Genomic DNA, 19,889 nt, shown 5'->3' on the forward strand with positions numbered 1-19,889 from the left:
ATTGTACAGTTGATTCCTGAGTGCGTTGCATGTCCTTTTTTCAGTGCAAGCTTGTGCTGCAACATACGGGGGTATAAGCTTTGAAGCAGACACTCTCTGTTCCTCTGACATCTCTGTTGTAGCTAGTTTGAATGGTTGCAGTAGTGACAATGATTGTTGAATAATGTCATACTCAAGATTTGTCAGGGGAGCAGTATCACTGTTTAAATTGGAAAGTGCAGCACCCCCTGGCTCACGTTGCTCATACAAGCGTTGTAGCATGTCGAATGTGCTGTTCCATCTCGTCTTAACCTCCTGTATCAGTTTCAGAGTTGGTCTGGCCATCAAGCCCTGCATCTCCACAAGCTTGCCCTTTGCTTTGCAGCTGGATCTGAACAACCCCATTATCTTCCTGGCTTTCTGGCGTATTTCATTGATGACTGGGGTTTGATATATAGGGCATTTTTCACAATCAAATTTAAATTATAGGCAAAACAAGGGACATGGCGAAGGTGGAGTAGCTGGGCGCTTAGGATCATGTTGGATGAATTGTCAGTCACCATGTACTGAACTTTGGAGGTTATTCCCCACTCAGCCATTAGCAAGGTTTCAGCCTCCATGAGATGCTGGGCCGTGTGGGTTTGGTAAAACCTCCTTACACCCAGTACAACAGTTGCCATTTTTCCTCTGGTGTTATGTAATGGCAAGTTACACCAAGATATCCGTCCATATTAATGGAGGACCACATGTCAGCCGTAAGCCTAACAAATTCAGCCTTCTGTAGGTCCTCCATTGTCTTCTCCTTGGTTTTGTTGTACCTTTCGCTGACCATTGTTTAAGCACCTTCTGGGATGGGAGGACTGCTTGGATCAAGCTTAAAGGCCCTGAAACCCTCATCCTCCACGATGGTGAAGGGCTGCAGATTCTTCACCACCATGTTTAGAAGAGCCTCATCCAATTCCCTCTGTCTGCCTTTTAAAAGAGAAGATAAAACATACTTTCAGACAAATACATTGAAAAAATAGTAGCCTACTGTAAAAGTAGCCTACTGGTTCATTATTTGGAAACTTTCCTAAACAAAGTTATGATATGAACGTTTATGCTCAGTGTGCAGAGAAAGATAAAATGGAATGTAGAACTATACAGCAATTAGGAAAACCAAAATGATGTCTTGGCTGTAGGTTGGGTACTCATATGTAGACCTATAAAATGTATATTCACAAAATGTTATATTATATTGACAACATATTATATTATATTCACAGTGAAGCTGTTTTTAACATGATTGGCAGTTGTGATTGGGACGTTAGGTTGTAGGGCTTAGGTTGACACAGGCCTATAGACTTTCTAAACAGTGTCCCAACAGTTTGTTATTATATTTCAATTATAATTATATTTCAAACAATGCATACCTTAGATGGCCCAGCAGTGTCAGTAGCAGGCCTAGGTTCAGGCAGGCAAAATGCAATTTTGCGCCCTGCAAAATGGCAGGATGAGTGCTCCTCAAATGGCACATCATGGATAATGTATTGTTTCAGTAGGGTAGCTGCCAATCACAATACATACATCTCACTTTATTTGGGGGTTCCAAACGGAAATGGAAATTGGGGGGTGTTGGCATCGGCATGACACACCCATGACACCTTAGTCATATCTAAATTCACGCTTATGGTATCTTTGTAGAACTTCAAAAAAAGAAACAAAAAATATGCTGCAGCCAATGAGCAGTCGGCAGGGGCTGGCTGCAGGACGACTCAACCTCCACGGACAGTTTTTAATATTTTATCAGACAATAACTACTCAAGATTTTGCTTTAGTATAATTTTCGGGACAATTAGGGCTGGATTCGGGACAACAGCTTAGATTTCGGGACTATGCCGAATTTTTCGGGACTTCTGGTCAAGAGGTCAAGATGCGTTGACTTCACTTTTATACAGATGTGCGATTGTGTGGTCTGTTCCCGACCCTGTCAATCAAACGCTGATTCGGTAGACCATGCCACCTATAGACCCCTTTTGCGCTCATGTCACATAATTACGTCACAGCGTTAGCTGGAGGCAGAACAAAGTGAAAACTGGAGGCGGCCAATACAAACCAGCACAGATTCCGCTACATAATAAGGATATTCAATTTAATTTTAAGGATTTTCTCCCCTGATTGTTAAAAAACAAGCCAACAAAACTTGCAAACTAGCGTTAGTGAAGCGGCCAGAGTGATCGTTCTGCCTCCACCTAAGCTCCGCCCACTTAAAAACGTCATCATGTTTACCAACTGAAAAGGGGTCTATTGAAACACTTGTGAAGCACTGACATGGTTGTTTTGAATCACGCTTTGGTTCAGTGTTTCGAAACATCTGAGCTTCGGAACGTCAGTTTCGCATCAGCCATCCCTACGTTTTAGTAGTGTCAGAGAGTTATTAGACCAATCTACGTTTTTACGTAACTGACTCAAAAAAAGTTTAACAGTCTTAAAGAATTTTTTTAATGACTAACTTACTTAACTAGGCTACTCGCTGAAACATTCTAAGACTGAACTGAACACACTTACAGACTGTTTCAGACTGGAGCAGATTTTAAACACCGACTGTGAACACAAACTGAATGCAACTGACTCTGCGTTTGGGCATGATCAGTTGTAAGTAACTTATAAAATTACAATCTGCGACAAGGCTTAAACCTTGTCTGTGAAACCGGGGTTTCGTAGCTTACCTGTGGCCTAATACATTTTTTTTTGTTTTTTAAATTATATGACATAATACAGTAGATACAAAGGTTTCACATATACTGTTCTAAATGATTACAAATCATCATAAGATATGAAGAGCATTAAAGATAACATTCATATCAATGAAATTAAAGAACATTCGAATCACACATTAGAAAAAAAGAAAGAAAAAAAACAACATAATGGAAAGGAGGTATACGTGTATAATTAAAATAAAGAAGAGGAATTTAATTTAATTTGAGGATGTCCATCGTTTTGGTTGCTTTGCGGTTTGAGAGTCCTTTCAGTGTTTCAAAATAAATCTTCATGTCAGCTTTAAAATGGTAGATGTTAGGTATCCTTTCAGACCATTTACAATAATGTATGTAAAACTTACCAAGTAAGATCAAATTTTACATAAAATCGTGAATCATTTTTATATCTTTTTAGGAACTAATTTGTTGGGTAAATTTTATGTATAATTTTAAAGTATATTTCGTACACTTTGATATTAATACAGTATTTATTAGTATAGGTCCAAGTCAGTCTCCAATTGATATTTGGGGTCATACAGTCAAGCATCTGAAGAATTTATTATTACATTATTATACATCTAATTATTATACATCTTTTATATCAACACCATTTAACAACACCTGTTTTTTATCCATTGATTGCTTATGAGATTCACTACTGCCTCTGATGAGTCTCTAAAAGCCTATGGTATTGCATCAAAAACAATACTATATTCTCGTGGAGATATTGGAATCCCAAATACGTATGTTTAAAAATTCAGTATAAGAAACCCTTGTCATTTATCAATTGTGAGACCATTAGAATATCATTTTTAACCCAATTGTCGTAAAAGATTGATTTATTCTTATATTTAACCAATTTATTGTTCGCCTGGTGTGAGTATGCTGTCATCCTTAAAGGGAACTATTTCAACTTAATAAAACTGTTTAGAAATCAACGTTCCCAGATGGAAAACCAACCTTGCAACATGGGGACTAACGTCCCGGTAAGTTAGGAAGTCTCGTGAGAAGCGAGAACAAGCGAGAAACACAAACTGCTTTATGGCAAAAGGAAATGGTCATGCAATGTTGTTTTTTTAATCAGCCAGTCAAAGTATTTTCATGGCCATTCATTACATCCTCCAACAACATATTTTTGGAGAGTGTATTAGCCATTTTGTGACTGTGCTGTAAAGTACCTGCATTTCCCCATCCCAGGAGATTTAATCCTTACTGGTAGATGAAATGTAGTAGCTAACATTAGGTAATTTAACACCGTTACCCAGTTAGCAAATCACAGTAGCAAAATCAATTTCACACATGATCATCCTCCTGAGGTAGTAGAAGTTGTTCTTTCACTTTGTAAAAATATAAAGGTTTATTAATACTATTATTATTATATGGATTATATGAACAGTCTAGTGTGTCCAACAAACATGCCAATAAACTCTCAATGTGTATTTCAAAAAACAGACAAAAAAACAATCTGTATTTCAAAATAACGAATGGTTATATTATAATAATGGTAATTATATGCTTAATAATTATTGCAATATTTTTATCTAATATTTTACCTAGCAGATATTTCGTTAGAATTTGTGTGTGTTGGTTACATTTTGTGTTGTTCATATAGCAGGATTCTGCAGATCCACAGTGATTTTTTTTTTTTTTGTATCTGTCCTGATGACAATGCGGGTGTGGCGGCAGGTTCCTCCCACCTGTTGTGCAGCAGTGATGTGCTGCTTCTCTTGGGAGACACGTAAGACCTACAGTGTACTCCTGACAACAGCCTTCTGATATTTACAGGAACTATCGTTTTTAATCAACGTCCTATAAAGAGAAATTTACTAACATTGTACAATGACTGCGAATCATGTTCGAAAGCGTCGAAAAGGAGGGTCAACGGAAAGATAACGGTAAGAAATAAAGGTGTATCAAAATATGTGTTAATGTAGTAGGCCTACTTATATTCATGACTCAGAGCTTCCGTTGTGTAGAAACAGTCCTTTTCATCGTGTGCTGTGATTCTCCAATTTAGATACATTAATAAAAACCGGTAGTTTTGATCATCTAGAAGATGCAACTCCAAACTGGAGTTGTTACAAACTGATTATTGATCCGGATTTGAGCAGCGGAAGTCAGAAACTGTACCGATATGATGGACAGCACTTCAGCGCACCGGTGGGTATCATTTCAAGGCGAACAACAATAGCCTAACGTTAACATATTGCTTAGTTATCAAACTTAGTGACCTATGTAATTTTTATTTTATTTTTTTAAATCATATTTACACAGTCTAGTTGTATTTTTTTCATTGTACAATGGAAGCTTACTAAATTGTTGTCTGTCAGCATCCTGGATGTTTCCCTGTGGATGTTGTTCGAGATCCCAGAATTACTCGTTTTTGGACAAAATTCAAAGAAACAGATCTCCTGGTCCCCAAATTCAAGGTTAGTATTAGATACAAAATTAATGCATTGTGTAATGTTTTGCCTACAGTAAAAGCAACGCTTTTAAAAATGATAGGCCTAAATATTTAACCCTTATTTTCTATTGATACTGACATTCTTTATGTTTGGAGCCCAAGAGAAAAACACGTTTAAAATGTTCTATGTATTAGGCTACTGTTTTATTTTTAATTGATAAACTAACCTGTTGTTTTCCTATTTAACCTATTTTAATATATTTAATCTATTTAATTCTATCTAGTTTTATTGACCTAATAATAAAAATCCCTATAGGCAGATATTTTTATTGAACTATACATCACAAAGTAGAATTGTGATAATGTATATTCATATTATGTTTGGGATGAATTTGACCTGAGGAAAAACACTTAAATATAAAAATACAATACAATTCATGTAAATAAACAAAGATCCGGAGTGTATCTGATGTTTGTTTTACATTGCCTAGGATTTACAAAATAATGCCATATTATATCAATAAATCTCTTTTTTAGGTTGATGAGCATTATGTTGGAGCGCCGAAGGAGTTGACATTTGCAAGGCTTAATGACAACATTAGAGATGGATTCCTGTCTGAAATGTGTAAACACTTTGGAGAGGTTCAAGATTTGAAAGTTTTATATAATCCGAAAAATAAGAAGCATTTAGGAATAGCAAAGGTCATTTTTGAATATGTAAAGGCAGCAAATAATGCAGTAAAAAACCTCCACAACACTTCTGTGATGGGAAACAACATTCATGTGGAGTTTGACCCTAAAGGTAAATACATTTTTCCATCTCTTACTTCTCTATTATTTTCTTACTAGCTTATCAGTTCCAAATAAAGGTTTTCATTAACATATCTATGCTGACACATTAACTGTATTTGCATATTTTATATAATTCATGATCTTTATTGACTGACTGGTTTTTAGGTGTGCAGAGGAACCGATACTTCCAGATGCTTGTTAGTGGTTTATATACACCTTTTACTCTCCCTGTTGGAGAAGAGGCCTGGGGACCTCAGTCACCATCTTTCATCACTGACTCTTTCACTGTGAGTAGAAGACCATAGGCATTTCGTTTCTTTCTCACCCCCTTTCTCAGGCCCCTATTAATCTGTGATAGGCTATCTCATCTTTCAGCACCCTTAAAAATGTGTGATTATTTAATCTCTTTTCACATTTGCTGAAACAGGTTATTTCAGGAAAAAACGTATTATTTAGTAATAATATTATTTAATTATTTATTAATAATTTATTAATTTATTATTATAAAAAAAATGATCTTTAAGGGATGTAAAATAATTAGCTGAAATCAGGAATCCTCAAATAGCGGACCTCGGTCAAGTTCCGAACCCCGGCTTGGTTCCAACCGGACCGTGAGACAAATATCTAGCACTGTTTTACCATTTCCAAAGATTAAAGTGGGCAGCGCATCAAAACAATGGAGCAGTTCACACCACAAGCGCTCATCTAATATTTTTATCTAAAGCCAAACGTGTTTCATTCAAGCCCTTTCCGTTCCATGCGCATTGCTTCTCTCTCTCTGTTATTTTATCAACAATTTTTTTGGATACTTTCGCTAAAACGCTTCAGAAAACGAGAATGCAGTAAATATAGTTATTTTTATCTGTCATACAGTATATGGCTCCGACCGTTTAAACCAGGTTTGTGACGATGTTTTTTTTATCCACATTTAGCATTAGGCCTATTAATTAGCATACTAAGAGCATTTTATAATAAACTATGTTATAATTGGGAAAATTATTTGTAAATGGCAAGAAAAGACAACTAAAACTTTGGAATTACTAGTGCCATACATAGGTATCTAAATGTAAAATAATAATAGCCTAATACAACACCTAATCTTGCCTTTTAATATTCAAATCCAATTGGGCTCAACTAATGAAATAAATATATATATTGTTTAATTCTCAGACGCCACTGCTTTGGCTCTTGGGACCCAATATTGTCATATGTGATCTGTGCAGGTTTTGGGATTTTTGTTTTACTTCCTGTCTTGAGTGCCATGTTGTAGTTCCTTATAGTTTTCCCTGTTGATTAGTCTACCCAGGTGTGTCTCGTTACCTCATCAACTCATCAACTTGTTTCTTCCTGTGTAAATACCCCTGTGTTTCAGTCTTGGTTTGTCATTTGTTTTTTTTGCATGTTGTGTAAAGCTGTTGAGTTTCTTCTCTTTTAATTATATTTCATGTTCCTGCTCCTGTTCCTGGTTTTGATCCTGTATTTGGATTATCTTTGTTTTCGTTTTCAATAAATACTGCTGCAACTGGATTTTCACCTCTTTTTGTCCTTGCCTAAACATTACAAATACCCTCATCTTTGATGACTATTTTGTTTTTAGATATTTTTCTTTTACAAAGTAGGCTACTACTGCTGCCCAGATGGAAATATGGTAGCACTTTATTTTACATTTTTTTATTTAACCAGTACTTTCTTAGGTAAGTACACTGTATACACAAGTGCATGTACTGTAAAATAAAGGGCCACTGGTAATATATATATATATATATATATATATATATATAACAATTCCAAAAAAGTATTGACCGTACTTCCGCTGGAAAGGAAATAAATAGACCTGACCTCTTGGAACTTTAATTGAATCCCTCTGGCTTAAGTACATTTACTATAGCTGTGTGGAGGGATGGCTTTTTGTTATTATATTATATTATATTATATTATATTGGTTTTAACCTTTAACATTTATGGTATAAAACTTTGCTGTTTCAGAAGAGACATACAATGGCTAGAGAAGAGATTCTCAAAAAATATACAGAAAGTGCATTTGACAATCCAAATTCAGGTTTTCATAAAATAGCTTAAAACTTGTCTAAATTGTTTTAGTTCACTTGTAAATCTCTTTCATTCTTTCAGGAGTGTGAACCACTGAAGAAGCTGTCGTACACACTATCATCATCATCCTCAATATGTAATGGCTCTCCGTCATTGGATTGTTCTACACCTTTATCCATGGATACTGCGTACTCCAGCATGCATCAGGACACACCTAATAGCTTCTGGCAGACCCCTCAATACCAAGATACGCCTTGCACGCCTTCTATGACCCACAGTAGACCAGGCACACCATCTCAGTGTGAAAGGACCCCAAATGAGTCTGCGCTGACAACCAGTGCCTTCAATGTCCCTTTTATTCAGCAATCCATCCCAAACATTTCAATCCAACAGCCTGGTCATTTGACTCAACCAGTCTCAAATAAACCTAGCATTATTCAAGGAGCTGTGCAAAACTTTTGGATGCTATGTGGAGCTCCCTCGCAAAACAGTAGCTTCTCAAATAGGCAAAGAACTCCAGGACGCAACTCTCACCTTAGTTACCATGTTCGTGGAGGACACCGGGTCAGACCTCTTGAGAGCAAGTACCAAAACGCATATAACCGTAGGCCACAACACCACTATATACATAGACCTGTATACAGAGGAGGTCACCACCGCTCTGGACCTATGGCCAATCAAGTGCGTTTTAATAAATTTCAGGAAAGTCCAACCACACCATCATATTCAGATAAGCTCACAGTCCAAAACTTTACTAGCTCAGTCAAGGGCCTCAGTGTTAATTTCAGATCTGTTGCTGAAGAAAAATTGCAGCAAAAGACTATTGGAGTGGATGTTCACATTCATTCTGATATGCAGATAAATGCAAATGCTTCAGAAAATATTTTCAATGGAATTGCTTCCCAAGTATGTTGCAAAACTCAAGAGGTGAACCAAACTTATTGTCCACCACAAGCCCAATCTTCTCGCTCATATACCCCAAAACTGTGTCCTTCCTCTGAAACCACCGAAAATCTTTCAAACTCCATAGTGCAGTGTCCTTCTCCTGAATCTCCTGCTCCAGAATCAAAGCCTGAAAGCCTAGACTCTCGCATCCAGATGCTTCTTAGTGCTGGAAGTCCAGTTCTGCCCCTTTTGAACCAAGAGAGTTCAGACTCAGAGACTGCTACTGAAGAGCATGATCCCAGCCACTCTCCTTCTTGCTCCATAGATGTTGTCCTAAATTGTGACCAAACATCATCTAGTGCAAATAATACTGGCTCTCATCTCAAAACATACTCTTATCCAAAAGAAAGCCTTGAGGATGCTAGTTTCAATCCCCTCTGTGATGTGGCAAAAGATGAACATGAACTTCAATCACTCAAGAAGCCTTTGTCCAAGATATCCTCTAGCACTACTGTAAGTGATTGATAGAACTAGACTGCCATCTACTTTTGTTTTCTGCCTAAGTTCAAATTCTGGAATTGATTTAAAATATAAAAGGAATTCTCAATTCATTTCTGAATGGCAGACAACCCTAAGCATTTACATCATTATGAATCTCTTCCCTAGGTCACCCCAAAAGAAGATGAAGATACTTCAGATCAGCCATCTAGTATACCAGTGATCTGCACTAACAGGAGCTCTTTACCCCCTCCAATTCCTCAAATGCCCCCACATCCAATCCTTATACCACCATCTGCTCACTACCCCTCCCTTGTACCTCCTAATATGACAAAACTCTGTAGATCACCTAACTGGCAGAGTAGTGCAAAACCTCTTCCTATCCCTACTAGAATAACACAAGGGCAAACCTCATTCTCACCCCCCTTCCTCTCTCCACATTTCAATTTCATGACTCATCGCCCATCTTACCCTTCCGCTGGGTGTTCATCTACTATGTTAAGGTTCAGACCACCTTGGCCTCCTCCCCCTATGCCCAGGTTTGACCATTCAGTGCCCCCACCGGGGTACGTCCCTATGAAAGATTTGCGCCAAAAGGCCACAATGGATGGAGTTCTAGCTGTTGTTGCTGCAGAGCTGCGGGCTATCATAAAGAAAGACATACATCGGAGGATGATTGAGATTGTGGCCTTCAAAGCGTTTGATCAGTGGTGGGATGACAAAGAACAGGCAGCTAAGGTGGGATTTGTTTCTTACTTCAACTGCAGTGATGAACTGTGTAGAGTCGATCTATAATTCCATTACCATTTCAACATTATTTTCAAATATATCATGTTGTGCGCCCCCAGGTATCTGCCCCATCTGTTAAATCAGGAGGAAATAAAGACATCAAGCTTAAAGCGATGGAGCAATGCCTGAGAATGACTGTTGGGGGAGAAGGCTCTGTATTGGGCACAGGAAAAAAAAGGAGTCTGCATGGTGCCATTAAACTACCATCATTTAAGGTACAAATATGGTACTTCATATATATATATATATAGAGAGAGAGAATATAGAAGAACTAATTTAGTATGTTTTCTGTAGAGCTGGGCATGCTAAACACTTTGCACTATTATTTTTGGATAAAAAACAACACCTATAATGAAATGGAAATTTATAAGAGGATTATAAATGAAATGAATTATGAAGAGGTGGTTCTCAAAATGTTTCACACCAATGCCCCCCATTGTCTACAAAAACATTCAACAGCCCCATGAATTTTCCAGTGATATGCGGAATTTGTAAAATAATTTTTTACTCAGTTTCTACCCAATAAAATATTTTACAACTTGGCTACAAGAATGAATATACATTATAACAATTACCATGGAGTTACACAATTTTATTAATTTACCTAACCTTTCCAAATCTAGAAATCATAAGTTTAAAAATAAGGCTACCTTGTTTATCCAGGTTTTTCAAGATCCTGGGAGCCATGCTTCTTCGAAGAAAAATAAATAAAAATAAATAGATAGGTGTTGGGGTTGTTGGAGGGGTGAATTAAAATAAGAAGTATTTAAAATTTGATTTTCAGTTGTCTTTAGGGATTGCTCTGTATTATATTGTATAATTGTAAGTCATCTTGAGGCCCCCTCGAAAGTTTGCTGAGGCTGCCTGGTTGAGAATCATTGTTTTCTGTTTTTTCCCCATTATGCTCAGTTAAAAAGGAAGGATCCATTTGATCAGGCCCCCACTGATGTTAAAAGGATCTGTCCTTCTCCTGGTCTTGAACAAACTGAGGAAGAAGGTCAGTTTGGCATTGGCTTTTTCACATGGAGTTAGAAAAACACTTGATTTTTGAGTGTGGAAAATGGATCTATGGATATTAATTCACTGACTTTATTTCAATGTGACATATCTTTCAATTGTGACTTTTTATTATATCTCACAGTATAATGTTTAAGCAGATCTTGTACACTGAAAAAAACATGATCAACATTTATTTCCTAAAGAGCCAGAGCAGCAAACAGCCCTAGATAATGTTGGAGAGGACATGACCAAAAATGCCAGTGAAGAGACCATGGTGAAACGCAGGCATTCCAGGCCGCTGGTGTTAGAAAGTGAGGAGGAAGACGATGAAGAGAATTCTGAGAAGGTGGAGGATCCAGAATCTAAGGAAGTTGATGTGTCTGCTCAGGTACTCTTTCACTTATTTGAAATACAGATGCACGTATAAAAATAAATGTTGATTTTTGAGCAGAAATTGTGATGTTTGCTTGGGAGATAACACTGTATTTAGGAGAGTTGATAACTGATTGTTGTCTATTGTGTTTTTCAGGAGGGTGATGAGATGAAAGCTGATGAAGTACATAATGATAAGAAGAGTGATGCCTGTGTAATAGACGATGAAGATTACTCAGATTCAGGTTTTCATTGATATCTGTTAATAATTATATATTAGATATAATAATGTATATAATATAATATTTCATTTACATACAAATATAAAACACTACCGCTGAAAAGTTTGAGGCAGTACGTAAAAAAAAGTACTTTGAAAGTACTTTCAAAAACATTATACATTTTTACTGACCCCAAACTTTCTTACGGTAGTGTATATATATATTTATTTATTAGAAAATATAATTATTTTAAAATATTTAAATATTTTATATATATATATATATATAATATTTAACAATTTATATATATATATATATATATATATATAAAATAATTATTTTAAAATTGTTAAATATTATATATATATATATATTTAAAATTTTTAAAATAATTATATTTTCTATATCTTGTATGACAACTTTTTTATAGTCCTCTTTTTATCCTCCAGATACCATCAACCATACAAGTTCAAACTCGTCTGCTTCTAAGAGCCAAGGATACGACTCCTTAGTCTCTCCCAGAACTGTCTCTGACTCCTCAGCTTCCTCTAGATCTGTCTTTGACTCCTCAGATGACAGAAGTGACGACTCCTCAGACAGTCTTTCTTCTGGGGAGGAAGATCAGTTGGATGGTGAAAGATCTTTTCCTGAAACTCCACATGAGGACAGGAGAATAGAAGAAGAGATATGGATTTCTTCAGATGAGGATAATAAGGAAAACCAAGAGATGATTCACACTCCATTTTACTCGTCTTTCACACACTGGGAAGAAGATCTCGGGCCCCCTGTGACCCCTTCTGCTCCAGATTCAGTTGAAAGTGATGTGGACCATGACTTGTTTGGTTAGTTCATTGACTTTCTGTTTTCACATAAATCAGAAATCAACCTCCATGTTTCCAAAATGAAAACAAAACCATCATGCATAACAAAGACATACTTTTTATTATCTGTATATTGTTATTTTTTAGAGATTATAGGTCATAACTTAATTATAGTTTGAACTGGACATTTAGGAATAAAAAATATCCACTCTTAGACTAGTGGTTTATTATTTGAAGTTTACATTACATAGAAGTGTACATTACATACGTAGATGTTTCTGAGAATTCTTAATTTCTTGTAGTTACTGTATGTCAGAGATAGTTTTCTGACCTCAGTTGGTGTAGCAGAACATTTAAGAAATGTCTATATCATCAGTGTTGATGCAATTTGTAATTCATGTCAATTTGTGCTTCTGCTCTTGCAGATTTGAATCCAAGGAGAGCAGAAGATCGAGAAGAGGAACTGAGCGTAAGAGTTTACATGCAAGGTCTGAAACTATCTGAGCCTCTCAGATACACCTTACAGGACCCAGTTAAACACTGTTTAACAAACAAATTTAAGCTCCCAGACCCAGTGATATTCTTCTCAGAGCAGGAGTCAGAGCTGCCAAGCCCACCGTCTCCTACATACAGAGGACTGTCAGGTAATGTTCACTGATCAAAAATCGCCTTCACTGATCCGTCACACATTTCTAACACATTTTCAATTTCAATTATTTACAATACACATTCTTCAACAGCAACTTTACAGAAAATATCTAAACACAAATTTAATGTTTTTTTTGAAAGCGAGCAAAATAAAAGCACTGGTTTAATATTTGAAAATTTAATTTAGACAAACATTTTGCAATTTTACAGTTAAAGTAAAATATATATTTTTTATTAAATACTCGATTTCTTATTTTATAGTACAACAGGCACAATATTACAATATATTTCTTATCTTATTTAATGTATTATTATTTAATAATAATCACAATTATAATTAGTATAATAATTATTAATATTATTATTTTATACTATTGGTACTATTAGCTAATTATATATTAATTGGTCAAAAACAGTGGAGATGTGCCCTATGCAAACTCAAGTAGAGGGATTTAAATTACTTTATGTTACTGAAAAAGGTTTGTTAGTTCTTGTAAACTCAAGTGTGAACACGCAAATAAAATAAAACAAGCCCTAAAAGTGTGGTTCGCATAAAAAGTAAATACAAAACTGAAAGTAATTTTTCAGGAAATGATAAAGCTGTATTTTTTTAATAATTAAAAATATTTTGTTGAAAATGTATTGTCAAAGTTAATATTGTGGCTTTATGTATGGTCCGACACTTGCATGTGTCATAATATTAACATTTTACCAAAATCAAGCTCAAATGAAGTTAAGAGGGTTTTGAACAGCAAATTTCGGATGTGCGTGTTTTGTCCGTCATTAGAACGTCTGTGTCTGAGAAAGTAAGTGCATCACATTACGTTTTACAGTTGATAAAGTTTAATGTTAGCTATGTGGGCACTCAATTTTTTCTGGCATATGGACAAAATGTCATTAAAGACAAAGTGCTTTTTTAAGGCTATTTAAGATAGTATTGGCAATGTCTCGAAGACAAATGCTAGACTAAGACACTCTTCTCCTCTTCTCAAATGCATAAAACATTAGCCTATATATACAGAATATAAAGTGTTTATTGAGTAAAAATACTTTACTTATTCAAAGAACCAGTTCATTATTTACCCTTGCATTGCAAACGATCAGAGACGGTCCAAAATATGTGCAGCACTTCATTCTCGATAGAGGCTGGGTGGAGTTATGAAGGTTGACTGACAGTTTGAGGATCTAATGGAGTTAGAGGATTAGTCACAAACTCTTTTTAATACTTTTCATTGGTTAAATATTTGCATAACCCATGGACAGATGTAAAATATGACCAATAGTAATGATGTATGGGGGGTGGGGGAGGGGGGAACAAAATACGAGGTTTCCGCCCAACAGCGACGATTTGTATATTTGGAATATCAGACTAAACAAATAAATAATCAAAAAAATAAATAACAAGTTGTTAATTCCAAAATTCATGGATCTTTCTGCTTTCAGATGATTTGGAGACACAATATTCTACAGATTCAGAGGACCAGAGAGTTATTACAGAAACACTGGAGGATTCTGAGAACCTAAGACCCATCACACCTACTGGATCTTTGTCTGACAGTGACCCTGAAATGGAGCTTGGGCGTAGATTTTCTCCTCCTGCAGTTGAGGAGTTGGAGCTGCCACACACACCTGGTGGATGTCTGGAAATGGAGGAGGCTGAGGGTCATATTCTACCTCCAGGACCTCCTACGCCATTACCACATCCTCCCTCTCCCACAGGCATCCAGGAACTTCCCTCCTCGCCCCTTTTCCACTGTCCTCCTCTTTCTTTCTTATACCCAGCGTATGAGGAAACTCCAAAAACACCAGGCTGCTTCAATGGTCCTGCCCACATTTATCACTCTGAGGGAATAACACCAGCGGGATTACTGCAAGAGGCTTTACAAAGAATGGGAAGCCCCTCTAACTCCATTCTGTCTCCATGTGCTGACAGCATGATCCCGAGGACTCCTGGGAGAGACATGTCTCCATCTCCACCTGTTCTAAACCACGGAGAGAGAAACGTTCAGCACAGAGAGCTGTGGGCTAGTGGACTCCATCATCACAACTCTGGTTTTGCACAAGATGCACAAACTAACAATTTTAGTATAGATAATGGGCATGAACAACATAACCGCCATATCCCCTCACGTCAAGCTGAGTGTTTGGACTCGGCGCGCTTGAAAAGGCGACGAGCACGGCTTAAAATGAGGAAACGAATGATTGAATTACAAAGGAGAAGACAATGCCCAAATATAAATACTCATTCGTCCTTACAAGTGAACAATGTGACAACAAAATCTTCTTCAAATCAGGTTTTGGGGCATTTGGATTGTGTCTCAGATATCAGGACAGAACAAACACTACCAGAATCTCACAGACAGAAGCGTTTGCAAGAAGACAATTGTAAACTAAATGAGAATCAAAGGGTTCAGGAGTCGTCATGTTTATGGAGAAAATGGAGAGAATCATCATCCAGACGTCACCTCATCTTCTCTCCACGCTCTGAGAGAAGAGAAAAGTTGGTCGTCCATGCTGTGTGGACTAAAGGAGTGAATGAGGAAGAGATCAGGCACCTAAAGGCCACCTATGAGAGGCTTGTGGTGCAGGATAAAGAATGTGATTGGTTGAGGAGAACACGCTGGATCCCACATCCTCATATCCTTAAACACATAATACACATGTAAACATGTCATACTCAAAAAAACTTGATAATGTAATTTGTATCCAGTGGATTGTGCCATGCAACATTGTGTCAAATTTTTTTTCCCAAATGCACATTGCTCTGATGTTTGTTCCTTGACTCTGCTGCACCAACCAGCAGTCCTGACGAAAGGCCAAGAAGTTGGCTGGATGGGATCAGGAATCACATGACAGGTTGTGCACGTAGTGAGGGATATTACTTCATCAGCAAGAGGGAAAAGCTGCGATATCTCTGTGATGAGTTTGTTGTAGATAATCAGGTGAGAAAGAAACAGTGTTGTTATTGTTAACTAAAACTAAAATCATTAAAACTCATTTAAGTTTTTGAAATATAATAAACATAATAAAATATGAAATATTAAGAGGAAAATGATAAATTAAAGCTATATAAAACACAAAAACTAACAGTAAATGACTGAATAAACTAATATAAAATCAAAATATTTATAAATACTATAATAGCAAATAAAAGATACAATAATACCACTGGAAAGAAAAACATTTATTTGACTGCTAACATTTATGACGGTTGCTATTCAGTTGTAAACATGTTTAAAGACTTCATCCCTGTCAATTATTTCTCTGCTTCATGTGTTTCTATGTGTGCTTTTGCATGTCGTGATTTAAGGTGCACTAATTACTTTTTTTCACTACAAAAAGGTTTTACTTTGAGGGATATATAACTTTGGTTTATATTGGGTTATAGGGATATAACAGAGTTTTACTTTGAGGTATTAAATGAAGACTCAATAATAATAATATCAATGACCTAGAGAAAGCTGTTTTATTCTACCATGGCCAGCATGTAGAGACATAACCAGGTGTGTTGTGTAATTTGACAAAGTTAGTCAAAACCTTCATGCATCCACAAGTGGGTGCAGTTTAAAATCCAATACCAAGTTTTACGTTTAAAAGTAATTGAGAGTAATTTGAGAATTATGTTCTGATCTATGCAGGGAAAGAGTGTGCCAGCTCAGATTCCAACTTCATCCAGATCAGGTTCAGAACTCAGAGCTGAACAGCGTCGCTTGTTGTCCTCATTCAGCTGTGACAGTGACCTCCTCAAATTCAACCAGCTCAAGGTGAGGCCGGCTGTCCCAACAACAGCATAACACAGCATATTAGATGCTAGAGCAACCAGAAACACAAAAACCTCCTTTTTTTCTGGTTAGAGATATGAACTCGCAGAGATATGAACTCGTTAGAGATATGAACTCGCAGAGATATGAACTCGTTAGAGATATGAACTCGCAATTGTGAGTTATGATGTCAGAATTGCATGATATAAACTCACAACTGCAAATTATAAAGTCAGAATTGTGATATAAACTTGTAAAACATGTCTATATCTCACAATTCTGACTTTATAACTCGCAATTCCGACTTCTTTTCTAACATTTTGTGAAATATAGACTAGCAATTGTAAGTTATAAAGTCCAATTCAGAGGAACAGAAATTACTTTTTTTTCTCAGAATTGTAGGTTTATATTTCACAATTCTGACTTTATAACTCGCAATTCTGACTTTATATTACGCAATCCTGACTTTGTAACTCACAATTGCAAGTTTATATCACACAATTCTGAGAAAAAGTCAGAATTGCGAGATCGCAATTCACAATTACCTTTTATCTCACTTTTTATTCTGTGGCGGAAACAAGATACCATATACAATAATTATAAAGTTTTAATAATCGTTCTAATTCAATGTGGATACGGTAGTCCACACCACAACTATACCAAAAATGACACAGAGGAACGATACTTTCATGTAATTTTGCTTCTCATGTAAATGTTTATATTTGTACTGGAAAACAAGGCAAAAATACAGAGAAAGACTTTTTTTGCTGTGCAGAACGATATTGTGCATTGGTGTGAAAATGAATGTTAATAAACTTATAGTTTTTAAGTAGAATTGAGACTTGTACGTTTTTATGGTTATCGTTCTTGGTGTGAATGTGACTTAAGAGTCCAGTCCAACAGACCAGTTTTGTATTTTTCAGTATGGTCAACATGGAGCACAAATATATTTCCCTCTTTACAGTTCCGTAAGAAGAAGCTGCGTTTTGGCAAGAGTCGTATTCATGACTGGGGGCTGTTTGCAGAGGAACCTATTGCTGCAGATGAATTGATAATTGAATATGTAGGCCAGACCATTCGGCAGGTGAGATACACAATACACAAAATAAGATTTCAGCAGACATTTCTGAGTATAAACATCAGTGACGGCCTTTTTCATGCTGTAAATTGATGATCACAAATGTATTTGTATATTATTATCATGTCCCAAATCCTGTCTGTAGGTGATAGCGGACATGCGTGAAAGGCGCTATGAAAACGAGGGTATTGGAAGCAGCTATCTTTTCCGGGTAGACCAGGACACAATAATTGATGCAACCAAGTGCGGTAATCTGGCAAGATTCATCAATCACAGTTGCAATGTACGACCAGAAACATTTTTAAGTCATTAATTCATAATAAATTGTCAATATGCCTAGTAATTGTTTCCTTTTGTTGTTTAGTGATTGCTATGAATTTCATTAATTTCCATTTTTAACATTTTGTGCTTACTGGTTTAATTTATGTGTTTTTCCTTCCATAGCCGAACTGCTATGCCAAAGTCATCGCTGTAGAAGCTCAGAAGAAGATAGTCATCTACTCTCGGCAACCTATTGGTGTAAATGAAGAGATCACTTACGATTACAAATTCCCTATTGAGGATGAGAAGATCCCCTGCCTGTGTGCTGCAGAGAACTGTAGAGGAACCCTCAACTAGACAAGGACTATCCGCACAATTTCAAAGTATTAGCAGTAAACAAGTTTCAGACTGTACATGAACTTATTCATATAGAACAAACCTCTGTATTTAAAATACATTTATTTCATACTAAGTATACTACAAATCCATTGAAATATTCACCGACATATCGCTTGAGACTTACTGATATGAATATTATAATTCAACTTTATTTGGAGTGCTTCTTTTTTGCACAATGCACATTACTTAATATTAAGCTTAAAATGTGTTTTAACATCACTATTAGTGATAATTGTGATGTATTAGTGATATAGTGATATAAAAGAGATCTCTGTATAATATCAGTCTTTAAATGCAAGATATTTAAAGTGTGCATAAAGTATCAAATACAGAATCAAATATACTTAAGGATATCTTTAGTTGGAACTCAGCACTATTTCTGGATAACTAAAGTGCATTAAGTACAAAGTTAGTTTTTCCAATTTAACAGACTTAAGTATACAAATATAGTATACTAAAAGTACAATTGCAGGGTATTTATATTAAGTACATAAGTATGTAAATGTATTTGTAGTATACTTAGCATAAAATAAATGTATTTCAAATACATTTTAGTATATTTATTTTTCACTAGGGCAGTCTTTTAGGAATACGGATTTTTAAATATTCACAAGGACATAACATATTCCTGACTGTCGCAGACATTTTTCACAGGAGCAAATGAAAGTTTAACATGAAAATACACTAGCAGTTAATGTCATCTCCAGAAACTCAGATTTTATATTCTGCATGTGTAGATTTGGAAAATGTGCAGAGCAACAGGCCATCACTGGTTAAATTGAGTTTTCATCATGTTTATTGTTGGAAGGTTTGAATTGGATTCAAGTTAAATATGCTTTCATGAGTTTTATTGTGAAATATAAATAAAAATAAAAACGTGTATTTTTCTAAAAATAAAATTTCTGCCGATCAAACTTTATAGACTAATTGTAAAGACAAAAATTATGTTTTTGAATTAATTTCATTACTTTTAGTTTTTGTTTTGTGCTTAAAATGGGTGCCTCAGTTAGTCAGCTATCCGTTGAACACTGCTTAGCCTTCTAAAGCCTTTAACATTGTATTTTTTATCCTTTGACTATTTTTGACGCAAGGAAAAATGTCTTTGGAGAATGCGGGCATCGATCCCGCTACCTCTCGCATGCTAAGCGAGCGCTCTACCATCTGAGCTAATTCCCCGTTGGAAACACGTGGGGCC

General features: G+C 36.0%; 1 protein-coding gene and 1 non-coding gene across 3 annotated transcripts; one reads left to right on the plus strand and one right to left on the minus strand.

Moving 5' to 3' along the window:
* Positions 1-4,451: 4,451 nt before the first annotated feature.
* On the plus strand, positions 4,452-19,608 carry setd1bb (SET domain containing 1B, histone lysine methyltransferase b). Of its 2 annotated transcripts, XM_077222893.1 has the most exons (19): positions 4,452-4,612; positions 4,735-4,877; positions 5,048-5,146; positions 5,659-5,923; positions 6,079-6,200; positions 8,044-9,360; positions 9,514-10,083; positions 10,194-10,349; positions 11,044-11,131; positions 11,337-11,521; positions 11,663-11,750; positions 12,176-12,568; positions 12,973-13,191; positions 14,639-15,832; positions 15,989-16,137; positions 16,834-16,959; positions 17,921-18,040; positions 18,180-18,317; positions 18,479-19,608. In XM_077222893.1, the coding sequence occupies exons 1-19, from the start codon at positions 4,570-4,572 to the stop codon at positions 18,650-18,652; spliced, it is 5,589 nt and encodes a 1,862-aa protein (XP_077079008.1). In that variant the 5' UTR covers positions 4,452-4,569; the 3' UTR covers positions 18,653-19,608. The 2 variants fall into 2 exon arrangements, with proteins under 2 accessions (XP_077079008.1, XP_077079007.1); XM_077222892.1 differs by lacking the exons at positions 15,989-16,137; positions 16,834-16,959; positions 17,921-18,040; positions 18,180-18,317; positions 18,479-19,608 and having other exon boundaries at positions 12,269-12,568; positions 14,639-15,900.
* Positions 19,609-19,797: 189 nt separating this feature from the next.
* On the minus strand, positions 19,798-19,870 carry trnaa-agc (transfer RNA alanine (anticodon AGC)). The gene has a single exon. It is a non-coding gene; the product is annotated as a tRNA-Ala (tRNA).
* Positions 19,871-19,889: the final 19 nt, after the last annotated feature.

This window comes from Siphateles boraxobius, unplaced genomic scaffold (assembly GCF_051911475.1).
Source record: "Siphateles boraxobius isolate OS27281-9 unplaced genomic scaffold, OSU_SipBor_1 9, whole genome shotgun sequence".
NCBI classification, from domain to species: domain Eukaryota; kingdom Metazoa; phylum Chordata; class Actinopteri; order Cypriniformes; family Leuciscidae; genus Siphateles; species Siphateles boraxobius.